Below are 23,985 nucleotides of genomic sequence, written 5' to 3' on the forward strand. Positions count from 1 at the left end.
CTACCTGCCACGAAAATACTTTGTTATATCCGAAAATTCGCTATAAACATATAGTTGTAGCACTGTAGCTATGACAAACCTAGTTTTCATTTACTTTGTTATAACCAATAATTCGTTAGATCCAGGTTTATTATATCAAGATTTGAGTGTACTTCACATAATTATTCAGCTTCCAGGAGTTCAATATACAGTCGAGCCCACATATAACGGCCCCACTTAAAACAAACAATATCTGCGTGACCGTAAAAATATACATTGCTACAAAGGCACAAAATCGCACTTACAACGAACGTCTCCGAGCGCCGCTGATCGGTTACAGCGAACAGAGTCAGCGGTCTGCCGACTTTCCGGGAAACCAATTTCGACCACCGATCAGGCATCGGCAAGGTGCCCATGCATTCTTATTGTTAAACGCCGATTCTGCCTCCGCGCCCCTCTAGTTGCTGCTCTCCCCGACCACTTTTTGTTATGCATCCGTCCGTCCTTCGCCCCCCCCCCCCCCCTCCCCCCCCAAAAAACTCGGATCGCTAGACGAGGCCCGTGTTTTCACACTGCTACCGATCTTTCGAAGACGGTCGGCCACGTACCCTGTTTTGGATCGCTGGTACTGTCATTGGCGTCACCAGCCTGGAGTGACCAGACCATTTGCCAATATCGTCGGCCACCGACTGTATCCGATAGTCTGCGCCTAGTGCATGTGCGTACGCTACCCCACTGACTCTGGTAAGTTGGCGTCACCGGCCTGGAGTGACCACACCATTTGCTAACATCGTCGGCCACCGACTGTATCCGATAGTCTGCATCTAGTGCATGTGCGTACGCTACCCTACCGACTCTGGTAATTCACGATTCGTTTCGTGTTTAGGAGTTGTTCTCGCTCACTACGCATTCGACTCAGCATGCCTTCCGCGCGCGTGCGGAAGCGCGAAACCAGCTGTTAATTTGCACGGAATGAATCGCGAAATATCGAAGTTCGTGAGGCCACGCAAACCTGCCGGCGCAACAAGACGATTTTTTTTATCACGACCGCCGATTCTTCGAACGCCGCCGCGTGGACCGAACGAGGCGGCCATGCTTTGACTTTTGCGCCCGCTGGCACTCTCTTCAAGTTTTTCTACGTGCGAGTTTCGTGGACCTTTCAAGCAAGCTACCTAACCTGCCTCCTTCCCGTGTGTTTTGGTTTTCAAGGTCGCCTGCCCGCCGCATCCTCCCTTCGCTTTATCGCACGGAGGAAGGAATCTTTCATTCCCCCGTGCTTTATTGCAACTCCTTGCCCTTTTCTCGCAAGTCTGCTCTCTTCTCTTGATCACAACCCCTTCGCCCGTCTCTACCGCTCCGCGACGCCCGCCACGCTGGCTCGAATTAGTTTGGTTTTCCGACTGGAAACGCGCCCAGAGCTGTTCCACGCGTCTTGCTCACTCTTGGTGTGTGTGTGTGGTCATGATGACCGACGGGAGGACTAGCGCGCTTTTTCGTGCCGCTCAACAAAACGTCGAAAGTGTGACCGCTTCGCTTGGGCGTAATCCGCGTGTTAGGTGCTGCGTTGCGGAGTGCTTGCTCATAGCTGTTGACCACCTGGCAGCCAACTTGCCGCTTCAGGCATCCCGGTATTCAGCTGTGGAGATGGTGAATATTTCATTGGCGGCGGTGACGGCTACATGTGCGCGAAACTATTTCCGCGAGGCCGACTTCGTCGATCGTCGGGCTCGATGCCGAGCCTGAAGCTTCCGAACAGGACTACTGCGGCGGCGATTTGTGGAAGCGCGTTGTCGACTCCGCCCTGGGAGAGCGGGTGGGACATCTGTTGCGATGATTTAATTACGGCCGAAGATGATGCCGACACTGCGGAACCGTGCACGGATTGCGGCATTGTGAATGAAGTACATGGCAAGAGCGATTTGGAGGAATCGGATTGCGAGAACGGCGAAGCTTTGGAGCCAGCGCCTCATGCAGCTTATGCCACGGGCCTCGGCGAACGAGCAGCCTGCCCTTTTAAATGAACTCAAGACCGTCCTTATTGTTTCCGTTCTTCCAAACACGTGCATCACGGACTTTCTGGCGCAAAAAAAGTTTGTGTTTTCACTCACAACTTTTTTAAAAGTTGTGTTTCATTTACTACGAACTTTGGGATCCAGCGAACGAATGCCCCGACCCGCTCAAGTTCGTTATAAGCGGGCTCGACTGAAGTATGTCCAAGTTTGGCGTATTATTGCATTTAAACACTGCATTTCATCGTGTCCAATGTAGCTTCTCTTGTCGATGCTCCAGATTATGGTGCCGAAGTATCTCCGAAATTTGGCAACAGGAATACAATTGATCCCCGATATATCCAACTCGGATATATTGAATTATTGGCTATATCGAACAGTCTAGAAATCCCCTTAAATTTCTCATGCAAAAGTATTGGACCAGTGCACCCCTACATCGAACTCCCACACAACGGGACATCCGCTATAGTGAACGCTGCGCCGTGCCGAAGCCCAGAAAGTTTTTCTGTAGCAAATATTGATCGATTTTCGGCTGCGTTCTAACAAGTTCAGGTTCTTTTTCATGCGCAGGCAGCAAAAAAACAGTGTTATTCCATTGTGCCAATCTGGTTCGTTGCGCGACATTTCAGAGTACGTTTGATGCGCAATCTGCAGGTCTTAGCGTGCGAGCATAGTGTTTTTCAAAAGACCTATTGCTGAGGGCACCGAAATGAGAATGCGAACTGACTCTGCAATCTCATTGCAATGTTCGCATTCCCTTCCTTGTTTGTTAGCGCACAATAACATGAGAGCCCGAAAAGCATGGCCTTGGAGATGTGCAACTTTGTAACGTATTTTTAGGGTTTTCGGTTTTAAAGGACGTGTCTTGTAGGCTACGCTTTTTAAAAAATCTTTTTGCATCAAAGCCCCTGAAAGCAGCAGCTGCCAAATACAAAGCCACAAGTGATATCGATATCGCCCACATGTCGACAGTGGGAACTCAGACAAACACGGCATAGTGTCTTTTGCAGCTTATGACATCGTGTACTTTTCGCTTCGTTCCTGATAAATTCTCATTTGGGAGTTGAACTGAACATTCACTTTCACATAGCGATAAAAATGATGACTAGCGCTTGTAGCGACGTCAAGTAAAACACCGTCATAAACGTTCCTTGCTGTCCAGGAGACGACTTCGGGTGCGTCATTACTGCTGACAACAGTGTACAGTGCCCCAGTGAATTCTGCGACTCATCAGCGTTTCCGGGCACCCTCTCGGACAATGAACAACTTCATCGGTACAGATGATGACGTAGCTGTTTCTGACTGCATCGACGCTGAGACCTTGGCAGCCGTTGCTGGCACCACGGAAGTGTAGCCGTGCGTTTATGAATGTGCCAACGCCTTCGCTGCCGCTGTTAACCAACCTTTTACTACGCTACGAAGCTTACATTAGCGTTCTACATGAATCAACGTTGTTGTGGCCAAAGGAGCTAAATTCGCTTATTTGAAAAGCTTCAATGATATTGAGGATGACTGGAACTTGACGGTGTGCAAAAAGCAAGACAAGTTTGCAGACTATTTTCATGCGAAATAAAGCGCGGCAAGTTGCAGTTTGCACCTTGTTTTTCATTATAGTGTGAGCGATTGATTATGTTAGCTTTCGTAATACTTTGTGAGGCCTCAAATCGTTCAATTTAGGCCCTAAATATGCATATTTTATATTTCCGATGCTCGATATATTGAACTATTTCGCGATCCCCATCGAGTTCGATATATCTGGGATCGACTGTATGAGTGCATAGATGGCAGTAGAGTCAGTGCACTCGGCTGATAATCATTAGCCCAGTTGATTGAAGGGGACAGCATATCCTACAAAAAAGACACAACTATCTCGCAACATTTATCTTGTAAAAACACAAGTCATAGTGTTGTGCACCACCCTAATTACAAAGCTTCACTCTCGGTGAAAATACATTTAGCACTCACAAGTTCATGAAATTTATCAGTTACCATCCATGATATGGATCCATGCTAGTGCAAACAAAAATCATGAATAATGTTCTCCCTAAGATGGATACAGCTTGCAATGAACAGCACTTTTTCATAGGCTGAATTTATACACTTGCTACCAGCACAGGTTAACAGCAGAGTGAACAAATGTTAAAGTGATCCCTATGCTCATTCACTGCTGTGCACCAATGTGAGCCCTACAGTTTATGCATGCTAAAAACCAAGTGAAATGGGTATACACTTACAGGTACATAAGCAGAGCGATTCCAGTGACGACAAGGAACCTCCCGAAGGAGGAATAGAAGTAGACAATGCTAAGCAGGACAGTTGCCCTGCTCACAGTATAAATCCAGTCCAGCCAGTCACGCTGAGCTGCTTCCTCTTCCTCCTGAAAGAGCAGTCAAGTGCCATACCAAAAGCAAGTGTCACACCCTTCTACAAACTTTTCCCATTTTAACATCTGTGAAAACACACACACAAACACAGATTATGTCATATGCCAACTTGGCAAATTAATTGGGTGGTGGTCAAACATGGCAAAATTAACAAGTTTAAAGTCCATAAACACTACATATGCTTGCCAAGACCATAGAACACACTAAAATCATTCAATTTTCCAAATTAACAAGCTTTTACTATAGTCACAAGTGCGAGGCAAAACTGATAGCACTGCCCCGCCGTGGTGGCCTAGTGGCTAAGGTACTCGGCTGCTGACCCGCAGGTCGCGGGATCGAATCCCGGCTGCGGCCGCTGCATTTTGAATGCACGCGAAAATGCTGTAGGTCCATGTGCTCAGATTTGGGTGCACATTAAAAAACACCAGGTGGTCGAAATTTTTGGAGCCCTCCACTACGGCGTCTCTCATAATCATATGGTGGTTTTCGGACATTAAACCCCACATATCAATTTATCAATCAATCAAACTGATAGCGCTGAAGAAATTGTGATACGTCTGTGTAACAGCATATGGTCACAATCGAAAGGGGCATATTGAAACTATTACAGGGAACACAGCAGCAGAGCGAACAACTCATTCCGCTTCTCCAATGTGTATATGCACACATTTGTGCTTGAATATCCTATAGAGCAACAACCACCGCCACTTCACTGAAATACCATACCTGCTGCTCACTTGCCATCCCGAGCCATTTGTGTGCAGTGTGTGAACCTACCAAGTTCATGCCTTTCCAGGATGCTTGCTGTACTGCACCTGTGCATGCGTTTGGAGTGGTAGAGTCTATGCATGTGATTTCGTTGTGCTCAAATTGTTTCTCACTTTTTCACAGGTACTAGCGCACATTATGTAAGCTCCGGGGTGCCTCTGGTTGGGCCAACCTGGTGATGGCGATGCTTTAGTTTCCACACGTGACATACAATTGAAGCAGTCTTGTGCAAGGAGGCAGTTGCAAGAGGGAGCATACTCCATTTAGGTAGCAGCCCATTAAAATTGTGCAGTATGCTTAACAGGACTACACAGCATGTGCTCCTAAGCAGGTAGCTGAATGTACATATCATGATAAGTTTGATGGCTAAAAGTTGCACTAGTGTGTGTGTGTTAGTGGCCACCATCATGTTCAAAATTTATTAAAAGCTTATCTGTATAATTACAGCCCTGACGTCTCAAACATAAAGTAAGAGTTTTGTGGCACAATATGGCATTGTCAACACAGACTTGAGAGGCACAGTGCAGTTCAAGGGGAGATACTCGTTGAAAAACGCAAGTTTTTTTTTTTAAATTACCTATTTTTCGTTCTCATTTACTTTCACAAGTTTAGTTTCTGTACTTTCATGAAAAAAATTAGAAGCTTGTAATTAAACTCGAAACAGGTAAAATCGCTTTGAAAAAGCACAAGGTGGCCACTAAAAACTAGAGAGATCTCGCTGTCTAGAGTCGCCTGGAAATTGTCACCTGGCTGCTTGCCATTGCATTTTGCATGCAGCAGGTCACCAAAGCACATGACCAAAACAACCATGATACCCAAACTCTTGTGATGGAAGAAATCATTTTAAAAAACATATTTTTCTCACACAAATGAGCTTTCACATATGCACTTAAAATGCATTTTTCCCAAGATATAATTTTGGGCAACTTTTTGAGATCTGACATCCATGTTTTTGCTACTTCTGGTAGCCGAATTGGGATGAAATTTTTCCCACACATTTTTAGCATATGAAGAGTGCAAGTATTTCCTTTAAAGTTGTTATTGCCTATAAAATTATTATGACCTTTAAGTGAGCAATTACCATGCTCAGAGCATTCTAAGACTTTTCCATTAAAACATCTTATACAGAAAATATCTTTAATTCAGTCACTGAGACGGTAAAAAATGTAATTAGGCAAGTTTTCAAATTGATGAAACATGCAAAAAGTGGGATGCTGGGAAATTTGAATTACTGAATGTAATCAGAGGTGGTCGTAGCTCTAAGGGTTATATTTTCCCTCTATACCCTGGCCCAATTTTGCCCTAAACACGGGTGAACGGTGGGTACTACTGCTGCCAGAAGTGGGGAAAAAAAAAAAAAAAAAATTTGCACCCCCCCCACCACCCTAAAAAATGATGCATTTCCCTGCAACACAGTTGTGACACGCAGGCAGCATGTCACCCGCTTTTTGCAGCGTCAGCGCGCCATGATGCAACTATTTGCCCAATCTTTCTGGCAAAACTAAGAACTTATAATGTCTATAAAAATGGAATTCGCTATGTGTTTTGGCTCGAAAATGTGGCATTGAAGTTTTACAACTGATTTTTCGAAGCAGGCGTTACAGGTAGAAACTCCATCAGCAGTGCAAATGCGCAAATTGCTGAAGCAACCGCCAATCAGAAGTTCACACACACAGCAAATTGCATTAGGCTGACCTTTGTTAATTTCTTTATATTCCCAGGAAGAATCGGTAAATCATAATGTGCTGATGTTGCGGGAAGCATGCGATGTGCTGTCTCCGTGTCACCATGGTGGTGCAGTGAAGCATGTCTTTTCCGCAGGTGCACATTTAGGTTGCTCACAAGACTGCCCTCTAATAGCTCAGAACAATGAAAAATCAGTGACAAAAAAGTGTGTGCAAGAAGGACTATATGTTACACAATATTATGGTACAAAACAAAAACTATGGAAGTTACAATAAAACTGATTACATATTCAAAATGAGCACAAAATGTATACAGAAAAAAATTCTTTCCCTAGGCAACAGCTTAAATAACCTTGTTTTCGAGTAGCACAATGATGGCATGGCTCAGTGCCTAATGCTGTTTGCCTGATGGTGTTATTTGCTGCAATTTTCAGTGCTTATCTGAATAGGAATTGTGCTAAAGTTATAATCACTGATCGAGTGGCCTCTTAACTGAAAACACTGTAGATCTGTGGTCAATGCACAGTGTGGCATTGACCACAGTGCCAGCTGAAAGGTGTAGTTAGCTTTTATGCAGCTATCCGTAATAGCACGATGGCTTTTTTTTTCTGCCTGCCAGCAAAGTTCTGAAGTGAAAGGTTGCCTGCAAAAAATAAACTTTTCATCCACTGACGCTTACAAATTTTTAGTTGGTCATACAGGTATCAGAATCATGCAAGCAGGGCTATAGTTATACCGGGTGTTCCAGCAGTCTTTAGTGAAGGGTTAAAAATACAATAGTATTAGAGGCAGGTGAGTGAAATGAGTTGCATATTGGTGACAGCCACCTTGCACACCACAGACAACTTTTTGTTTTGTGATTAATCTGTTAATTATGATTATTTAACTAAATTGCTAAATATTGACCATGGGCGAGAAACGGGACTTGCCATGTTCGAGAGTGTCTACAAAAATTCCCATTGCATTATTTGCAATTAAGTCTCACGTATACAATTTTTTCCAAACTGCAAAGAAAGCCCGCAAAATAAAAGAACCCCGTGACTTGCACATTCACACACCGGAAAAGTGCTGCTATTAGATGTCATTTGAGCGAACAAAATTGGCTGCAGCAGCGACTCGCCGACTTCGTTGCAGCCGTAGGCCAATGGGTTGTTGGTGCTTTATTGGCTAGCACATGCTACAAGTCGCACCATCACGCATGCCAACTGGCTGGCAATGGGCCAAGGAACCACCACCAGCTTAGCGGCTGAATGCTGCGACGTAGCCGGTGAGTTGCGGCCGCATCTGATTTTGTATGCTCACACAATGGCCGAGAGCAGCACGTCCATGGCACGCAAATGCGCTAGTCATTCGGTTCTTTATGTAATACGTGGGCTCTCTTTGCAGCTTGAAAAAAAAAAAGATGTACGTGATACTTTCTTTACAGATAGCATGAAATTTTTTAAAAATACAGTCAAACACTGTTATATCGAACCCACATACATATAATTTTCGGGTATATTGAACTCCATTGTTATCCCATTGAAATTCCTTTGTAAAGGTGTAGAAATTTGCACGTTTATATCAAATGGTATTTTAACCCACCTTCGGATATATCGAATGCTGCGCGAGCTGGAAGATGCGCTTCGCTGTGCTCCTCCTTTCATTTTTTCTTTTTATTTTTTGTTGCTGTTTTGAGAGTTTTTATCAGGCAACCACAGCTCGCGCCTTTGCTGTTGCCCTCGAAAACGGCCATCGCCTCGCGAGCGCTTTGTTGCTTCTGCCGTCGCGTTGCTACGTACCATCGCGTGTGCAGCATTTCTCTTTTGCGTGCGTGGTGTGCAAAGCCGCTGCGCTTGAATTGACTTCTTGTGTAGCTCTGGCCAGCGTTAAGAAGCGCAAGACTCTTGACTTTGCGATGAAGTTGAAGGCTCTTCAGCGTGTTGAGGCGGGCAAAAAATGTTCGACCGTCGCGGACAATTTCAGGATACCACGGAGCATTCCGAGTACCTTGTTCAAAAACAAGGCAGATATCAAGGCAAAGGCAGCGGAGCAGCAAACGTCGGGAGCCTATCATGTGCGCGCTTCTGCCCACGAGAATGTAGAAAAGGCACTATACGCCTGGTTTTTAGAATAGCGCGTAAACAACATTCTGGTGGACGGCCCGATGCTGATCGCCAAGGCCAAATGGTTTGCCGCTGCACTCGGTAAAACAACTTCGCCGACAATAGCAGGTGGCTTCACCGATTTACGCAGCGCTGCAACATCATAGGCAAAACCAATTCTGACCAAAGCAAAGCTGTCAGCAGCCAGGACATCCAGCAGTGGATGACGAAGGAGTGGCCGGAAATCTCTGTGAAGTTTTCTCTCCCACGGAGATCTTCAATGCTCGGCGAGACGTTAAGACGGGCACAGTGGTCAACAGCTTCTGCAAGGCAGGCTTTGAGACGGCGGAACTTGCGGAAACCGGTGAAGACGATGACGAGCGCATATACGAGGCGTTTAGCGATTTGTAGTCCTGCTTCCCGGCAACAGTTCCACACGAAGTGTCAGCGGACAACTTCATGGCAGCAGATTGCAATGTCAAGGCTGACAGCTCATGTGACGAAGAGGATCATCCGGACGAAACGCTGGCAACACGCGCGTACTACGCCGTTGTGGCATCATTCTCTGTTTTATCGGCCACATGGAGAGAACCAAGCTGTCGCACCTGGACAGCCTTGATAAGATCGAGACTAGCGTCTTCAACCAACATTTCAAAAACGAAGAAGCAGGTCAAGCTTAATGATGTTTTTCACGAAAATAATCATTATGTTGCGGCGTGTGTCCGGAATTAGTTGTCATTTTTCAATGTGCTTATTTTAGTAGATCTGCTGCCTCTATTTTTTTATATCGAATTTTTCATATTTCGAACTAATTTGCGATCCCTTTCGAGTTCGATTTATCTGTGTTCGACTGTAAAAGAAATACCATTAGTGTTTAATGGTGACAACAAAAATATTGTCCATAACATCAAGGTTTGATAGCACATATAGCCAACTTTTGTTAATTCCGACCCAATGGGACCAACAAAATCAACTGTATTATACGATACATAGAGTAATGCAAAGAGCAATAAACTCCACCGACATTTTTGACAATATCGGCCCCAATTCTAACACATCCCAAAATTGAAAAAAACATTCACACTTTGTGGGGGTGCAAAGCACATAAAAAATTAACACCACAGTGTTAACACTGATAAAGAAGTGTGCACCCATTTGTTTTTAAAGCTAAAAAATCACAGCATGCCTTGAAATTAAAAGGTTACAAAACCAGTGTGTTACCTCAGTAAAATTGAAAATTGCATACTCTAATTTATCAGTATTAATTTTTAAATATGTGTGCCATCCTCCATATGGATGATTGTGCATTTGAGGTTCTGCTCACAAATCAAACGGGATAGTGGTCTATATTGACAGTAACCCCACCAATAGAACATTTCACAAAGCATGCAATTTTCTTCAACTCTGAGAGCATCTGACAACTTGCTGCTGCAGGCTTATCGTGCAGAACAACTCATAGTTTGAATGTTCAATTGAAGTCTGATTGAGAGCTGCATGCTGTCGATGTCATGCTATATGCTAATTCATTCTGCCAACATACAATTTTGATGGCTTCTATCTTGTGATGGTGAGGTTATTGTAAACACAGTTTTAGTTTCGCATCATATTGCACCACCCACGCAATCTATGTTGAACTATAATTTATATTTACAAAAAAAGAAAAAGAAGCAGGCATTAGAATTTGGTAGGTACTGACTTAATTCACTGAGAACTACCATTTTCGCAGTAAAATCTTCTAGTGGAGGTTGAAAATAAGCATTCTTGATGGAAAATGGTACATGCTAGACACAGTCACTGCACCCTAAGCGCTGCCAAGACAGGCACTTAGTGTTAGAGTCACCAGTGCAGTCCCCTTTCAGAACGGGTGCACATGACATTACCAGCCAAGTGTGAATAATTTGGCAAAGGCTATTTCCAAAATAAAAACTAAAAAAAAATTCTTTTGACAGACATGTACCTCTGTTGGTCAAGACATTCAGTTGTTATTGAATAAACCTTACGACTGAATCATCCAGAGTCAAATTAATGCAGGCTTGATTGAAAGGCAGATGTGATCCCTCACCATAAATATAGCAAAAATGGCAGTCCATTATGCACTAGGTATATACCCTATCACTACTAAACATCACTCGTTATGAAACGTTAAGAACTATTAGAGCATTACAATATCTAATGTAATGGTGCCAGAAAAGCCATCGTAATCAAAGAGCAGCCACAGCATGCATTTATGTTCTTTATTTACATGGTTCTGTCAGTGGTAAAACTGTACCACTGCTCATCATGTATTCATACCTGCTACGAGTTGTAAACCCTGGAAATGGTCTCCCCCTCCACCCCTCCCTACCGCAAAAAACATAGCAAAAAGAAAAACGGGGCGGGATTCCGAACAGTACCGGAAGTGTAAACATTAGCGTGGTGGTTTTATCTTATTTAAACGCAGGTGGGCGTGTCTCCACTACAGCAGAGTCTCAGTGATACGTACGAATCTCAAGCAGGATAGATACGTAATATCCTAATCATCAGAAACTTTTCATAATAATAATAAAAAAAAGCAAGATCTTATTCCAGACCATGATATATGCACAAAACATTTCTTTCCATCAAACGAACTCGCCTTTACATGCACAACAGACCAATAAGGGACGGCGAAGCTGGCTGCAGCGACAGCGCCAGTCTAAGCTTTGCTTGAGGCCAACTGAAAAGTACTGAAGACTGTTACATCATAGTCACATGCGAAGACTGACTTGAACACAGAAATGCTTCGTGCCTTTTTGTTAAGCCCTTATCACATTTAATCTACCAATTACTTAGCGGCATATCTTGGGGACTTGTAGTCCCTAATAATCCTGTCGCAGTGACCGCGATTTCGCTCGCGCCTTTAAAACTATGTCGCTTTTTGCTACCAATGACTATATCTATCATGGTTTTGTCGTCGGCATTTGCAGAAAGAAGCCTCCCTTTGACTCTGCGGGCGTTGTATGGGTGTGCACTTTTGGAACTTTGTCAGCTCGTCGTCGCCATATGTGATCGCATCGAAAGTTACCGTGGTTTCGTAGGCCACACGTGTCCTTCCGAAGCTTCTAGCACGTTGCTCTCGGCCATTGCTCGATGATTTAGTAACAATGTTTATATCATCCTGCGCGATGCGCCAATGTGTTCAGATATAAATTTTGGCTTACTGGACACAACAGAATTCGGCTGCGGAATGCGATGATGACGATGAGTAGTGGGATTTTATGGCGCAAGGGCCACAAGTGGCCAAGGAGTGCTATTCTACAGTACATTATTCTACTGTACGTTAAAATCAGCACCTCTCAATTTCTTTAAATTATTATGCCATAGTGCAATAGCTTTCTTTACAAGAAGGCTGGATCTAATTGGGTTGGATTTTGCTAATGCAGCCAGATCACGCACAGAAATTTCGATTTTGGGAGATGTTCAGCCAACCATACAAACATAAGAAATGGTCGAAATCCGCAAGTCTCCCAGATATTCCGGGAGACTTGGTGGGTATGTGTATTGCACTGGCCCAAATACATAATAAAAAGTTACAAACTTTTCAGAAATGAGAATATCTACTTTGCTCTTTGTGCTAGAATAGTAAATTTACTCGTGCCTTTTAGAATGAATGACCACCAACAAGCCCAATTCCTCACCTTACTCTGAACAGCACCTCAGTCTTGACAACAACGTCAACAGCATGTGTTACACATGCTGTTGACGTCTGGCCATGTGTCATATTGGGTAGAGTAAAACATGTTGTAATTGGTAAAGTAAAAAATTATAATATAGAAAAATAAAAATAAAAGAACAGTGTTTATCAGCACCTGATTTGTGGAGTAACTTTTAAAAGCAATTATAGGATGACCTACTTATGAGACTAGTTAGAGCATCAGACGTGATATTCGAAGGTTCCATGTTTAGTCCCTGCCAGTGGCAAGTTATTTTTTCATTGACTTAACTTTTTTGCACATTTACATCATAATAGCTCCAAATGACATCCCCAATACTTTCCTAGGCTTTCTTGTCTATTAATCCTAATGAATGCTGCGTAAAAAAAGTGCTAAAGTTCTTCATTCAATCATTTATAGGACTATGCGAGGCTAAAAAGTGAAGGGCCCTGTACAAATATTTTTATATCTGAGGTTTTGCCAACAAGAAACACCTAAAATAAATAGATCAGCAATTTTTCATTTCACCCCCCATAGGAATGACATTAGTTATACTAGGAATCAAACCTACAATCTTGAGCTTTGAAACAGGAGGTCTTAGTTGGCTATAAAATTAATAGCATATGAATAATAAAAGCATAGTAAACTAACTTCATCCAGCAGTGGGCCTCCTTGGGCATTCATGCGAGGTCCTCGATTCTCTGGGGCAACGCGTGGTGCCGGAGGCGGCGCTGCAGCAGCAGGTGCAGCAGGGGCAGCAGGTGCTGCAGCTTGTGGGCTAGCTGGAGCTGGAGCACTGGCTTGGACCACAGGGGGAGGCGCTGCCTGGTGCATGCTATAGCAGAACACAGTATCAGTTATGAAAGGAGTCTGCGACAAATGACTTCGAAAGTTAGTAAGCTAGTGCCGCCCAAAAAAATTCTGGGCCACAACCAAATAGGAAAAAAAAAATTAATTGTCCACATGAACGACTAGCAGTTCACATAAGCCTCTTAAATAAATCAGCAACATTTTCATCATTTAGAATCTGCTTCAGAGATCCCCACAAACAATTGCACAGTTAAACCTCAATACAATGTACTAATATATCACGAAAGTCTCATTAAAATGAAGCACTTTGATAACTTCCTGTCCATATAATACTATGTGCTTTTAAGGTCATTATCATGCATGCTTACCTATGATTTCAACTAGGGGTGTGCAAATATCAAAATTTTCATATGGGAACATTTAAAATGAGAACAAAGCTTCGAATACAAATAGAATATCGAACAATGAAGAGGCGCAAGTTTTTCCAACAGTAATCTTTTACTCAATCATATGTTGAAAATAGTACAATTGTTATTATAATCAGTTATTGCACACAAAAATAAAAAAAAAGTCACCATCTGTACTTGCCACAAAGCATAAGACTAATAGTTGAGCTTCTGACTGTGATGTCTTGGGTTCCATCCACATGTTGAAAAAACCTTTTGTATTTTTTTTATTGCATGATGACTAGTGAGCATGAGGCCACTGGTTTGATTGTGTAACAGTTAACACCCGTGTATTTAAGCCTTAAGTCTAAGAAATTATTAAAGCATCCAGCCTAGGTGGTCACAATTCATCCAGGTGCTGGATGAATTGTGACCAATTCATCCCACCCTATCAATTTTTAGTTCGAAAAACCTCGATTTTATTGTTTTCTTTAATTTTCTCCCCCATTCTCACGGGTCAAGCCACTAAGAGAAATAGGAGTACACGAAGAGTTTTTTAACCTACACAGCAATACTAATTTTCTCGCTTGCTTCGGTTGCCTTTCTCGAGGACTGCACGATTGCCATTTTCCGATCAAGAATGCTGCGTCGCGTTGATGGCACGAGGTGTACCGGGCGCGCAGCGATAACGCGTGGTAAGCGTGCGAGATTATTACTGATGTGTGATAGAAAGATTCTCCAAATACGCCCTTTTGTTAACAGAGCCATAACTCCCGGCGGCGAGGGCACTATTTTGCCGCACCGCAACCCCCTTCGGCGCACTGGCTGCCGACGGCAGTAAACTAACGTTGGCAAAAGAGCGAGATTGCAGCAACGGTGTAACAGAGGTTTGATTGCAGGAGATGTTGCCGCAAGAGCTGATCTAACCATACAGGGGAACAAAGAATATACGAGTTTCAGGAGACCACACAAAACCGTCGTACAATCCGGGCATCATATAATCGGAAAAGTAAGAATATAGGCAGTGACACTCAGCCTTGGGCAAAAAAACGGGTACAAACGACCTGAATAAGCCTTGACACAACTTTGTGCTTCTCCAAGGAAAGTAAATTAAATTGTTCTTGACAATAGCAGAATTATTTAATTGAAACAGGTGAAAATTAATTTTCATTCTATACTTCAAACAATCAATTCCAACATGTATCTTTCTACTGATAAATTATAAATTAAGTCCGCAAATTGCCTGCGTATGAAAACTATACTGAAACCACATTGCCAACAGCCTCCCGTGAAAAAATCCAGACACAGTGTCATCGCCATCACACAGTGGCGACGGACCACGAGTTTTTGAAGTAGCGTAGAATGCTAGCGTGGTCGACTGAGCGATGAGCATTGTTATTTGATGCCTTGTGAAGTGGAACTAGTGATGTCCTGTTGTTACAATGAATGTTGAAATCAAGTGAATGTTATTTTGCTCGGTGAAAACCGCTGCATCGTACCTTTTTGTGCGCTCAAGTTGGTGACTGTGAGTGCCCCAAATCAAGGCAGGAGATTAGCAGTCGACCAGGAAAAGTTTTGGCAGACCAAAAACATGAAAACATCAGGATCTTAGAAATCAGCTTTTTAGCCAGCTGAAGCTACTCTGTGAATGGAGCTTCTCTAGGTATTGACCCTGCAGACGCAGCGATCGAGGCGTATTCAAAAGTGCATGAACTGTCAGGAGAATAAATTTTCCATTTTAAAAACACATCCTGTCCAATTTCACTTTTCTAATCATCAACCTAGAGAAAGGCAAGTTCATATTTTTGTACTCGTGAGTATTTCGCCCACGTTCGATGCGAGTAAAGGTGGTGTTTGTTTGGGATGAAATCGGAAATTCGTCCCAAGATTCGGGGCCAGTGTAAAACTGTGCCTAAATTTTTAATATATTATCTCTACAGGGATATTACTAGGTCCAAGCTGATCCATCGCAAAAAGCGGATCGTCGCAAAACTGGGAGAGGTATAATCAAAGTTCCATTGTAAATAAATAATTGATAGAACTATAAAATAATGGTATCGCACTACCTCTTTTGGCCACAGCAAATTAGATTTACATATAATCTCCTGATTGGGATTGGTGATCACTATTAAATGGTCCTGCAAGCCAGTTACATTGAGAAAAAGCTCAAGCACATCAATTGTTTCTGTTGACCAAATGCACACAGTTTATGTAATATGTCACCATAAATATTATAAAACTACTTTCCTAAAAAAAATCTATATTATGAGCAGGAAATGTTTTTTGTCTGCAGCTCTAGAAAGTGCTTCTTATAGTCATTATACATGTATATCAACAATATATGCATACATTTTAACAAAAAATTTATTTGCAATACACCTATGCTTTGATTTTATGTATTTTTTTTATTGTGTTCTGTTTACTTTTCCTTTTTTATTTCCTCGAGATTGCTAGCATGTATGATGAGCTTGTGGGCACAAATGTGAGCTGGAATACAGCTGTATTGACCTGGTTTGAACACAATCGCAATTGAAAATGACAGGGATGCAGCCCTACACTTGGATTGAAGTATATTATGGTCTAGCCCACTCACCATCAAAGGTGACTATGACACCAGTACAGTCGACTCCCGGTAATTCGAAGTCGCTTAATTGGAAGTTTCGGTTAATTAGAAATGAGCAAGTGGTCCCATCAGTTTTGCATGCAATCGTATAGAAAAAAATGCTCGATAATTCGAAGTTAAAAACCCATAATATTGGTTAATTAGAAGTTTTTTCAATCGACAGTCTCGTCGCGACCATAATTTTACAGTAAAATGGGGAACTTTTCATATGCCAAAACATCTGCCGGACCGCGCTGGTGTCTTCGCCATCACTACTGTCTGCAGCGCCACAGATCTTGAGCGGCAATCTTTTTAACGCTGGCGAATCGCATCGGCGGCATCGACTGACTCTTTAGTTGACTTTTGTCGAGACTCGAGTGTGTCACCGCGTCACCCGCGCGCTGGGTCACGGAACACCTACCAGTGCTGGGTTGATTCCACACGTGTTTCCGCGCTTCTGATTTTGAGTGTTGTGGTGGTGACGTACGTTTGATAATGGCAACTCGTGGCCCTTACCGAACGCTAGACCTAGCGACGAAAGTCGAAGTCTTGAAGGAAGTTGACCAGGGAGGCACAGCCAAACAAGACATTTCAAGAAAGTACGGCATTAAGCCTAACACGCTGTCGACTTTCATAAAGAATAAGCGCTCATTATTGGATGCGTTTGAAAGTGAAAAATTCAAGACATCGCGGAAGCGGATGCGCACCGGCGCCTACCCAGAGTTGGAGGAAGCACTGCTGATTTGGATCAGAGAGGCACGAAACAACAAACTTCCTCTCAGTGGTGAAGTCGTCACGGCAAAAGCGTCATCGCTTGCTGAAATGTTGGGCATCAACGACTTCGCTGCTTCGGATGGGTGGCTTACGCGTTTCAAACATCGCCACGACTTGATTTTTAAAAGCGTGTGTGGGGAGAAGGCGTCAGTCGATGAGGAAACGAACGTGCCTGACATGGAAAGCGGGCAAGCTTCGCGAGTACCTCGAAGAATACCAGCCGGCAGACATTTTTAATGCGGACGAGACTGCGCTTTTTTATCGGCTGCTACCGGACAAGACCCTGACATTTAAAGACGACGACTGTTCTGGAGGCAAAAGAAGCAAAGAGAGAGTGTCAGTGCTAGTCGCGGCAAACATGACTGGCACAGAACGGTGTCGCCTGCTTGTGATCGGGAAGGCTGCCAAGCCTAGGTGCTTTAAAGGCGTGAAGACGCTTCCTGTGGATTATGCCTCGAACAGAAAGGCGTGGATGACATCCGATATATTTAAGGACTGGATCACCAAACTCGACCGCAAGTTCGCGCAATCAAGCCGTAAGGTGTTGTTCCTTGTGGACCAATGTAGTGCCCACATGAACGTACCTACCTTGAGTGCCATTCGTCTTGTGTACCTGCCTGCAAACACGACGTCCGTGTTGCAGCCCATGGACCAGGGCATAATAAAAAATGTGAAGGTATTGTATAGGCAGCATCTCGTCGAGCGCATGCTTTTGTGCATGGACAACTCGTCGCAATACGAGGTGAGTTTGCTTAGTGCCATCAACATGCTAGCGCGAGCTTGGACCCGCGTGAAAGAAGAAACCATCGCCAATTGTTTCCGGGCCTGTGGTTTCATGGAAAACTCGGGGGATGCTTCTCCTTGTGCGCCAGTGGAAGTGCAAACAAATGAGCTCGACGATGGTAGCTTTCGCGTCGCTCTCGGTGACGTCCGTTTTGACGAGTATGTCGCTGTGGACAGCAACGTCGAAACATGCGGTACGGACAGCGAAATCGTGCAGATGGTTCGGCCCCATGACTGCATTCCTGAAAATGACGATGATGACGACGACATCGGAAATGAGCCACCACCGAGGGCTGCCGATGTAGCTGCGGGTCTTGCTCTTGCGCAGCGGTTTTTTGTAGGAGAACACAACGCCGAAGAAGCACTTCGACACGTGTATTCCTTACAAAGCTTGCTAGCCGCAGCCAGATTAGGCAAGCAGAAGAAGATGACAGACTATTTTTCCTCAAAACTGTCGCGCTTTTAAAGTAATAAAAGTGCCGTTTTTAGTGCTTTTTGCTTAATTCTAAGTTCGTTTAATTCGAAGTTTTTTGCGGTTCCCGTGAACTTCGTATTAACGGGAGTCGACTGTATAAGGCAACTACCTACCTAAGCTGGCAAAAGTCTCAGTAGGTGCAAAACAGGATGACAAAAGATCGTACACATTCAAAAGATTTTCCATTGATCCAAGAAACCAGAGTTCAAGATGACAACATGCAGAGCATGCCATAAGTTAGAAGCGCTAGAGATGGGATAGATGGGACACTTACAGCTGCATGTATTGAGTGAAGTAGTGAGCATACAACTGCTGAGCAAAAGCCAACTGCTGCATCAGCTGCTCGGGGCTTAGTGCTCCTGCTGGCATTCCCACAGCAAAAGGCATTTGACCATTAGGCAATGGCACTCCACCAGAGCTGTGAAAAAAGATAGCCAAAAATGATGACACATTGTGCAAATACGTGCTTAAAAATTTTTGGATAGAAAGAGAGCTCTCAACAACACTACCATTCACCAATTTTATTATGCAGAACATCAAATACACGCTTGGTTCACTCTCTCCAGACGCAAGACTATCGTCTTCCGACGACATTTGCAGTGCAACATGCAGATTCAGGCCAATTTTTTTTTTACTTCAAGCCACGATTACTGAGGTGCAGTAGCACCCAACGCATTAGACTATGTTCAGTAATTTGAAGGAGTGCCTACTACACAGGCTACAAATATGTGTGACTCGTTTTCAAAGCAAGCCTCCCACAAAAGTATTTGTGTGTGGGCTTTTGTTTGAAAATTTCATTGCTTTCATGCTATGCAGCCATTTCACGTATTTCAGGTAGAACTGCCCACCAAACGATCTACACACTGCTGGTTTTTCATTTTTAATGCCTTAGAACCATTTGAGCCACTACGAACTTTTAATGTGTGACACTTCTGTATAGTAAAAAATATTTTAATGGCTTAATATCCCGTACGTTCTTTTACATTGCCAAATGGCTGCTATGAATGTATTGCCATTATAGGGTCCTCTATTTTTTCGCCACCTATACCTTCTAAGCTACATATGTGAAGATTGATAAGCAAATGTGGTAGGAATTAAAAATGAGTCTAAAAAGGAGTGGTTCATTCAGAAAACATGGAGATCTCATACACAAGCAGCTGCTAAGAAAATTAGTCGCCATAGTAAAACTAGGCTATCTTGTACGCCAAAAGTAGTGTCATATCTAGAAGCCAAAGTTCAAAGGATTACTTAGTTATATTGAGTTTATTGGCGCAAGAGCATCTCAGGCTAAGCTGTGCCAAACACAAGGTACCTAATGATAGCCAGTATATACGTTTTATTCTAAAGCTTACGAAGGAATCTACTTTCTTTTAGGAAATTGATAACGTTAGACAGTGGAACAAGTGAATCATCTCCTAAAATTTGATTCAGGTGCATAGGTGTGTGGTGTTTGTGTAGTGCTCTGAAATGCTTTCGTCTTTATGCTTCAATGTATGGACACGCGATTAAAATATGCAAAACCGTTAATGGCGGTTGACATTTTTCACATTCCGGCAAATCCTCTTTTCTAAGCAAAAAGTTGTGTGTGAGGTGAGTGTGCCCAATGCGGAGTCGGCATAGGATGACCTCAACGAACTGTTCTTGGTGAGCACATGACTTCCATTCGCCCACTGTGGGCTTCAACAAATGCAGTTTATTACTCATGCAGAAGTCCCATTGTTGCTGCCATTTTGATGATAATGCTACAGGAATAGTACGTAGGCTATATTTAAGGGGAATCTGTTTAAATGACGTCTGTGCTGCTAAAGACGCACATTCGTCTGCCTTTTCGTTGCCTGGTATCCCTATGTGGCTTGGAAACGAACAGAAACGAACAGTAATATTCTCATTATTTGAAACAATCATATGCGGTATATCACCTAGTAAAGGTTCACATTCAGATTTTAAATGTAGCACTTTCATTGAATTTAGTGAGTCAGTCTATATGATTGCTTGTCTGTATTCCTCACCGATTTTTTTTTTTTTTACTGCTTCCCATAAGGCGTACATTTCAGCGCTGAAAATGGACATGCACTCGTAGTCTAACACTGACAGCGCTTTCTTCTGTCCCAATCCCAATGCCAACATGGTGTTTTGTTTTAGAGCCATCTGTGTAAATTTCGGTATAACCTTTGTTGTTTGTCCTGGATTGCGTGGAATTTTTGAATTAAGTGTTGTGGCGCGGTGTCATTTTTCTTGAATGGTCAGTGAAAAATCGTAGAGTTGCGCCAGGTCAGCCCATGGCGGCAGTCTCTGTGGTTTGATGGCGATTTTCAGTGCGTCATTACAAATATTGTAGTTACGGCAATGCTCTTCGAAGCGTAAAATCAATAGTTTAATGAGGTGTCGCATGTTTGAGTAGTGTAAGCGTGAGTGGCATTGCGTGGTGATGTCGTGGCATATACGTTGAGACTGTGACCTATTCCTCAAAACATGAGAGAGGGTTAAAAATATGCGGCGCTGGCGTAGCGGAGGTTCATTGCAATCTATGTACAAACTCTGGACTAGGGATGTTCTATGCAGACCGAGATGGTGTATGGGGTCTAGACGGCGAATGTAGGATTCTCTGGCCGAGCCGTAAACAATGCATCCATAGTCTAAAATGCTACGCACAACGGAACAATAAACCTTTAATAGACATAATCGATCAGAACTCCAATGCTTATGGGATAAAACCTTTAAAATATTAAGCGCTTCATTGGCCTCGATTTTGAGTGCATTAATATGAGCAAGAAAGTTCAGTTTACTGTCAAATGTAACTCCTAGAAATTTTTGTTTATGCTTTATCATCATTGCCATGTTGTTTAATGTAAGCTCTGGGTCTGAAAATAATCCCCTTTTCAATGTAAATAGCACAGCAACAGTCTTTTGTGTAGAAAATCAGAAGCCATTTCCGTCAGCCCAACGTGTTAGTTTGTTTATGGTAACTTGAAGTTGCCTCTCACACGTTGATAGGTTAGAACCATGAGAAGCGATTTGAAGATCGTCAACATATAGAGTGGGCATGATTGTGGGTGGTATGACCATAATATTTGAATTCATTTTTACTACGAAAAGAGTAGTGCTAAGGACGAAGCCTTGAGGCACGCTGTTTCCCTGGATAAATGTATGTGAAATCACAGTGCCTAACCGCACCTGAAATGTTCTGTTAGTCATGAAATCGGAAAATCATTTTGCCTCAAATGCTTAGATTAGCGAAGTCTTGCAAAATTCAGTGTCGTCACGTGGTATCGTAGGCCTTTTCTAGGTCGAAAAAAGCCGCAAGACAGAGACGAAAAGCCTCTCGTATTTCATGCTCCTGACGAACAAGATGGTCACTGGTTGAGCAACCTTTTTTTATATCCACACTAATGATTGTATACCACATTTCTGGAGTAGAGAATAAATGATAGTCTGCAATTTAAGACACTTTCTCAATTTTTTGCCAGGCAGCTGGTAAGAGCGATCGGTCTGTAGCAGCTAGGAAATTTTGGGGGTTTTCCAGCTTTCAGAAATGGGACTACTATGGCAGTTTCCCAATGTTCTGGCATAGATCCAGATTGCCATACCATGTTGAAAAATGTAAGTAAAACTTTTGTAGATGATTCGGACAGGTGTGCCAGCATAGAGTAGTGTATATTGTCGGGGCCTACTGCCGTTTTTTTTTTACCATGTGAGAGTACCATGTTTAGTTCCTGTAGTGTTGGGGTTGGCTATAAGCTTCATGTGAAGCACCTGTTAGCAGTAGTTTCTGCTTCTCTGCAGTTTCTTTGTGTTTGAGGAAAGTATCAGTGTAGTTGGCTGAACTAGAAATGTTCCCCTAATATCTCGGCTTGTTCTTGTGTTGTTGTCTGGATGTCTTGGCTTGTGAGAATGAGTATTGTGTAGGCTGAGTAGTTCCTCTGAATTTCCTCAACTGGTCCCACAAACGCTCAGACGAGACAGTCCTATTTATGGAAAATACGTAATTAGGCCATGATGTTTTTTCAGCCTGTCTACGGATATATCGCGCCTTCGCTTTAGCCTGTTTGAAGTTCACGAGGTTACTATATGTGGGGTACCTCCTCAGGACACCCCAAGCTTTGTTTTGCAGTTTCTTTGCTTCGGTGCATTCCTTTGTCCACCATTGATTGATATGTGGGGTTTAACGTCCCAAAACCACTTCATGATTATGAGAGACGCCGTAGTGGAGGGCTCCGGAAATTTCGACCACCTGGGGTTCTTTAACGTGCACCCAAATCTGAGCACACGGGCTCCTTTGTCCACCAGGCATTTAGTTTTTTCCGAACAACGTTTGATGATCATGGTATCGTTTCTTCTGCGGCTGTAATTATGATATCTGTGATTTTGTCGTTTATGTCATCGATGGTCATATCTGGCGAGATTGCGTCCTTGAGTTTTGCATTTTCTGAAGTTAGTGGCCAGTCCGCAAGATGGATTAGCCAGCGGCATGGTTTAGAGGTGATGGTGGGTAGTGAGGACGGCATCTTGATGATTGCAGGTAGTTTATCACTGCCGTACGAACAGTCGAGGACTTCCCACTTGAAATAATTGAAAACGGATGGTGAATAGAATGCTAGATCGAGGCAACTAAACTTGCCTGAGCTTGGTGAAAAGTATGTTGGTAAGCCAGAGTTTAAAAGACAATATCATTCGATAAAATTAAAATCTTCAATCAGTTGCCCTCTGGTCCGTTTTGTCACTGCCCCATAGCGTACCATGGGCGTTAAAATCTCCTACGAGAACAAACTGTTCTGGAAGTTGGGCGGTCAAGTCCTCGAGTTCTTGTAGTGTTAATTGTTTGTTGGAGGAAATGTAGATAGAGCAGATGGATATGGTTTTGTGTGCAATAATGCTGATTGCCACAGCCTTGAGAGGGGTGTTTCATGTTTTTGCTCGGGTGGGAATGACACTTAATTAAACAATTGCGACTCCTCCCGATAAACGGCTACAATGTTGCCGGTCCTTACGAATAACTGTATACCCTTTTAGTATACGAGTGTGCATTGCACCTAGGTTTGTTTCCTGGAAGCAAAATGCTTTCAGGGAAAATTTGTAAAAGATGTCTTCAATGTCACCTAAGTTTTGAAGTAGGCCTCTAACGTTCCAATGAATAATGAAAGCCATGATGGAATTAAAAGGAAGCAAATCTACTAACAATATAGATTCATTGTTTAAATTATGGTAGGTAACATATGGTAAAAACTGGGTTCATGAAAAGCGATAACCACTTAGGTTATCACTTGGGCTGCACCGTTATTGGAGTCTTGTCACGCTTGGCGTGCTCGAGGGAGCGCTGGTCTTTTGGTGTCGACGACACCGAGATATTAGGGTCGACCTCCATCGCCTTGTCAGAGGCGCTGGACCATCGAGAGTCAGGACCTGAGACGCGCGTCTCGGGCTTTGGTGTGCCACTGAGTCGCGGGCCCTGCACAACCGAAGCAGGTAGAGCCGCCTTGGATGTTGATGGTGGAGAAGCACTGGCTGCTACCACCAAGGGGGCAGGTGGAGCAACCACGGGACCACTGGCCGCGATCCCCGTAGGCTCCTGAGGCCG

General features: G+C 43.4%; 1 protein-coding gene across 6 annotated transcripts in view; it reads right to left on the minus strand.

Annotated features, from left to right (window-relative positions):
• Positions 1 to 23,985, minus strand: part of Herp (Homocysteine-induced endoplasmic reticulum protein) — a 57,193-nt gene that overhangs the window by 8,087 nt on the left and 25,121 nt on the right. For all 6 annotated transcript variants that reach the window (XM_075878113.1, XM_037428498.2, XM_075878114.1 and 3 more), the window contains 3 exons: positions 18,685 to 18,828; positions 13,232 to 13,415; positions 4,223 to 4,365 (listed from right to left, as the gene is read on the minus strand). In XM_075878113.1, coding sequence (XP_075734228.1) covers positions 4,223 to 4,365; positions 13,232 to 13,415; positions 18,685 to 18,828 — 471 coding nt within the window. The remainder of the gene's footprint in view (positions 1 to 4,222; positions 4,366 to 13,231; positions 13,416 to 18,684; positions 18,829 to 23,985) is intronic.

The sequence above is a fragment of the Rhipicephalus microplus genome, chromosome X, assembly GCF_043290135.1.
Source record: "Rhipicephalus microplus isolate Deutch F79 chromosome X, USDA_Rmic, whole genome shotgun sequence".
Classification (NCBI taxonomy): domain Eukaryota; kingdom Metazoa; phylum Arthropoda; class Arachnida; order Ixodida; family Ixodidae; genus Rhipicephalus; species Rhipicephalus microplus.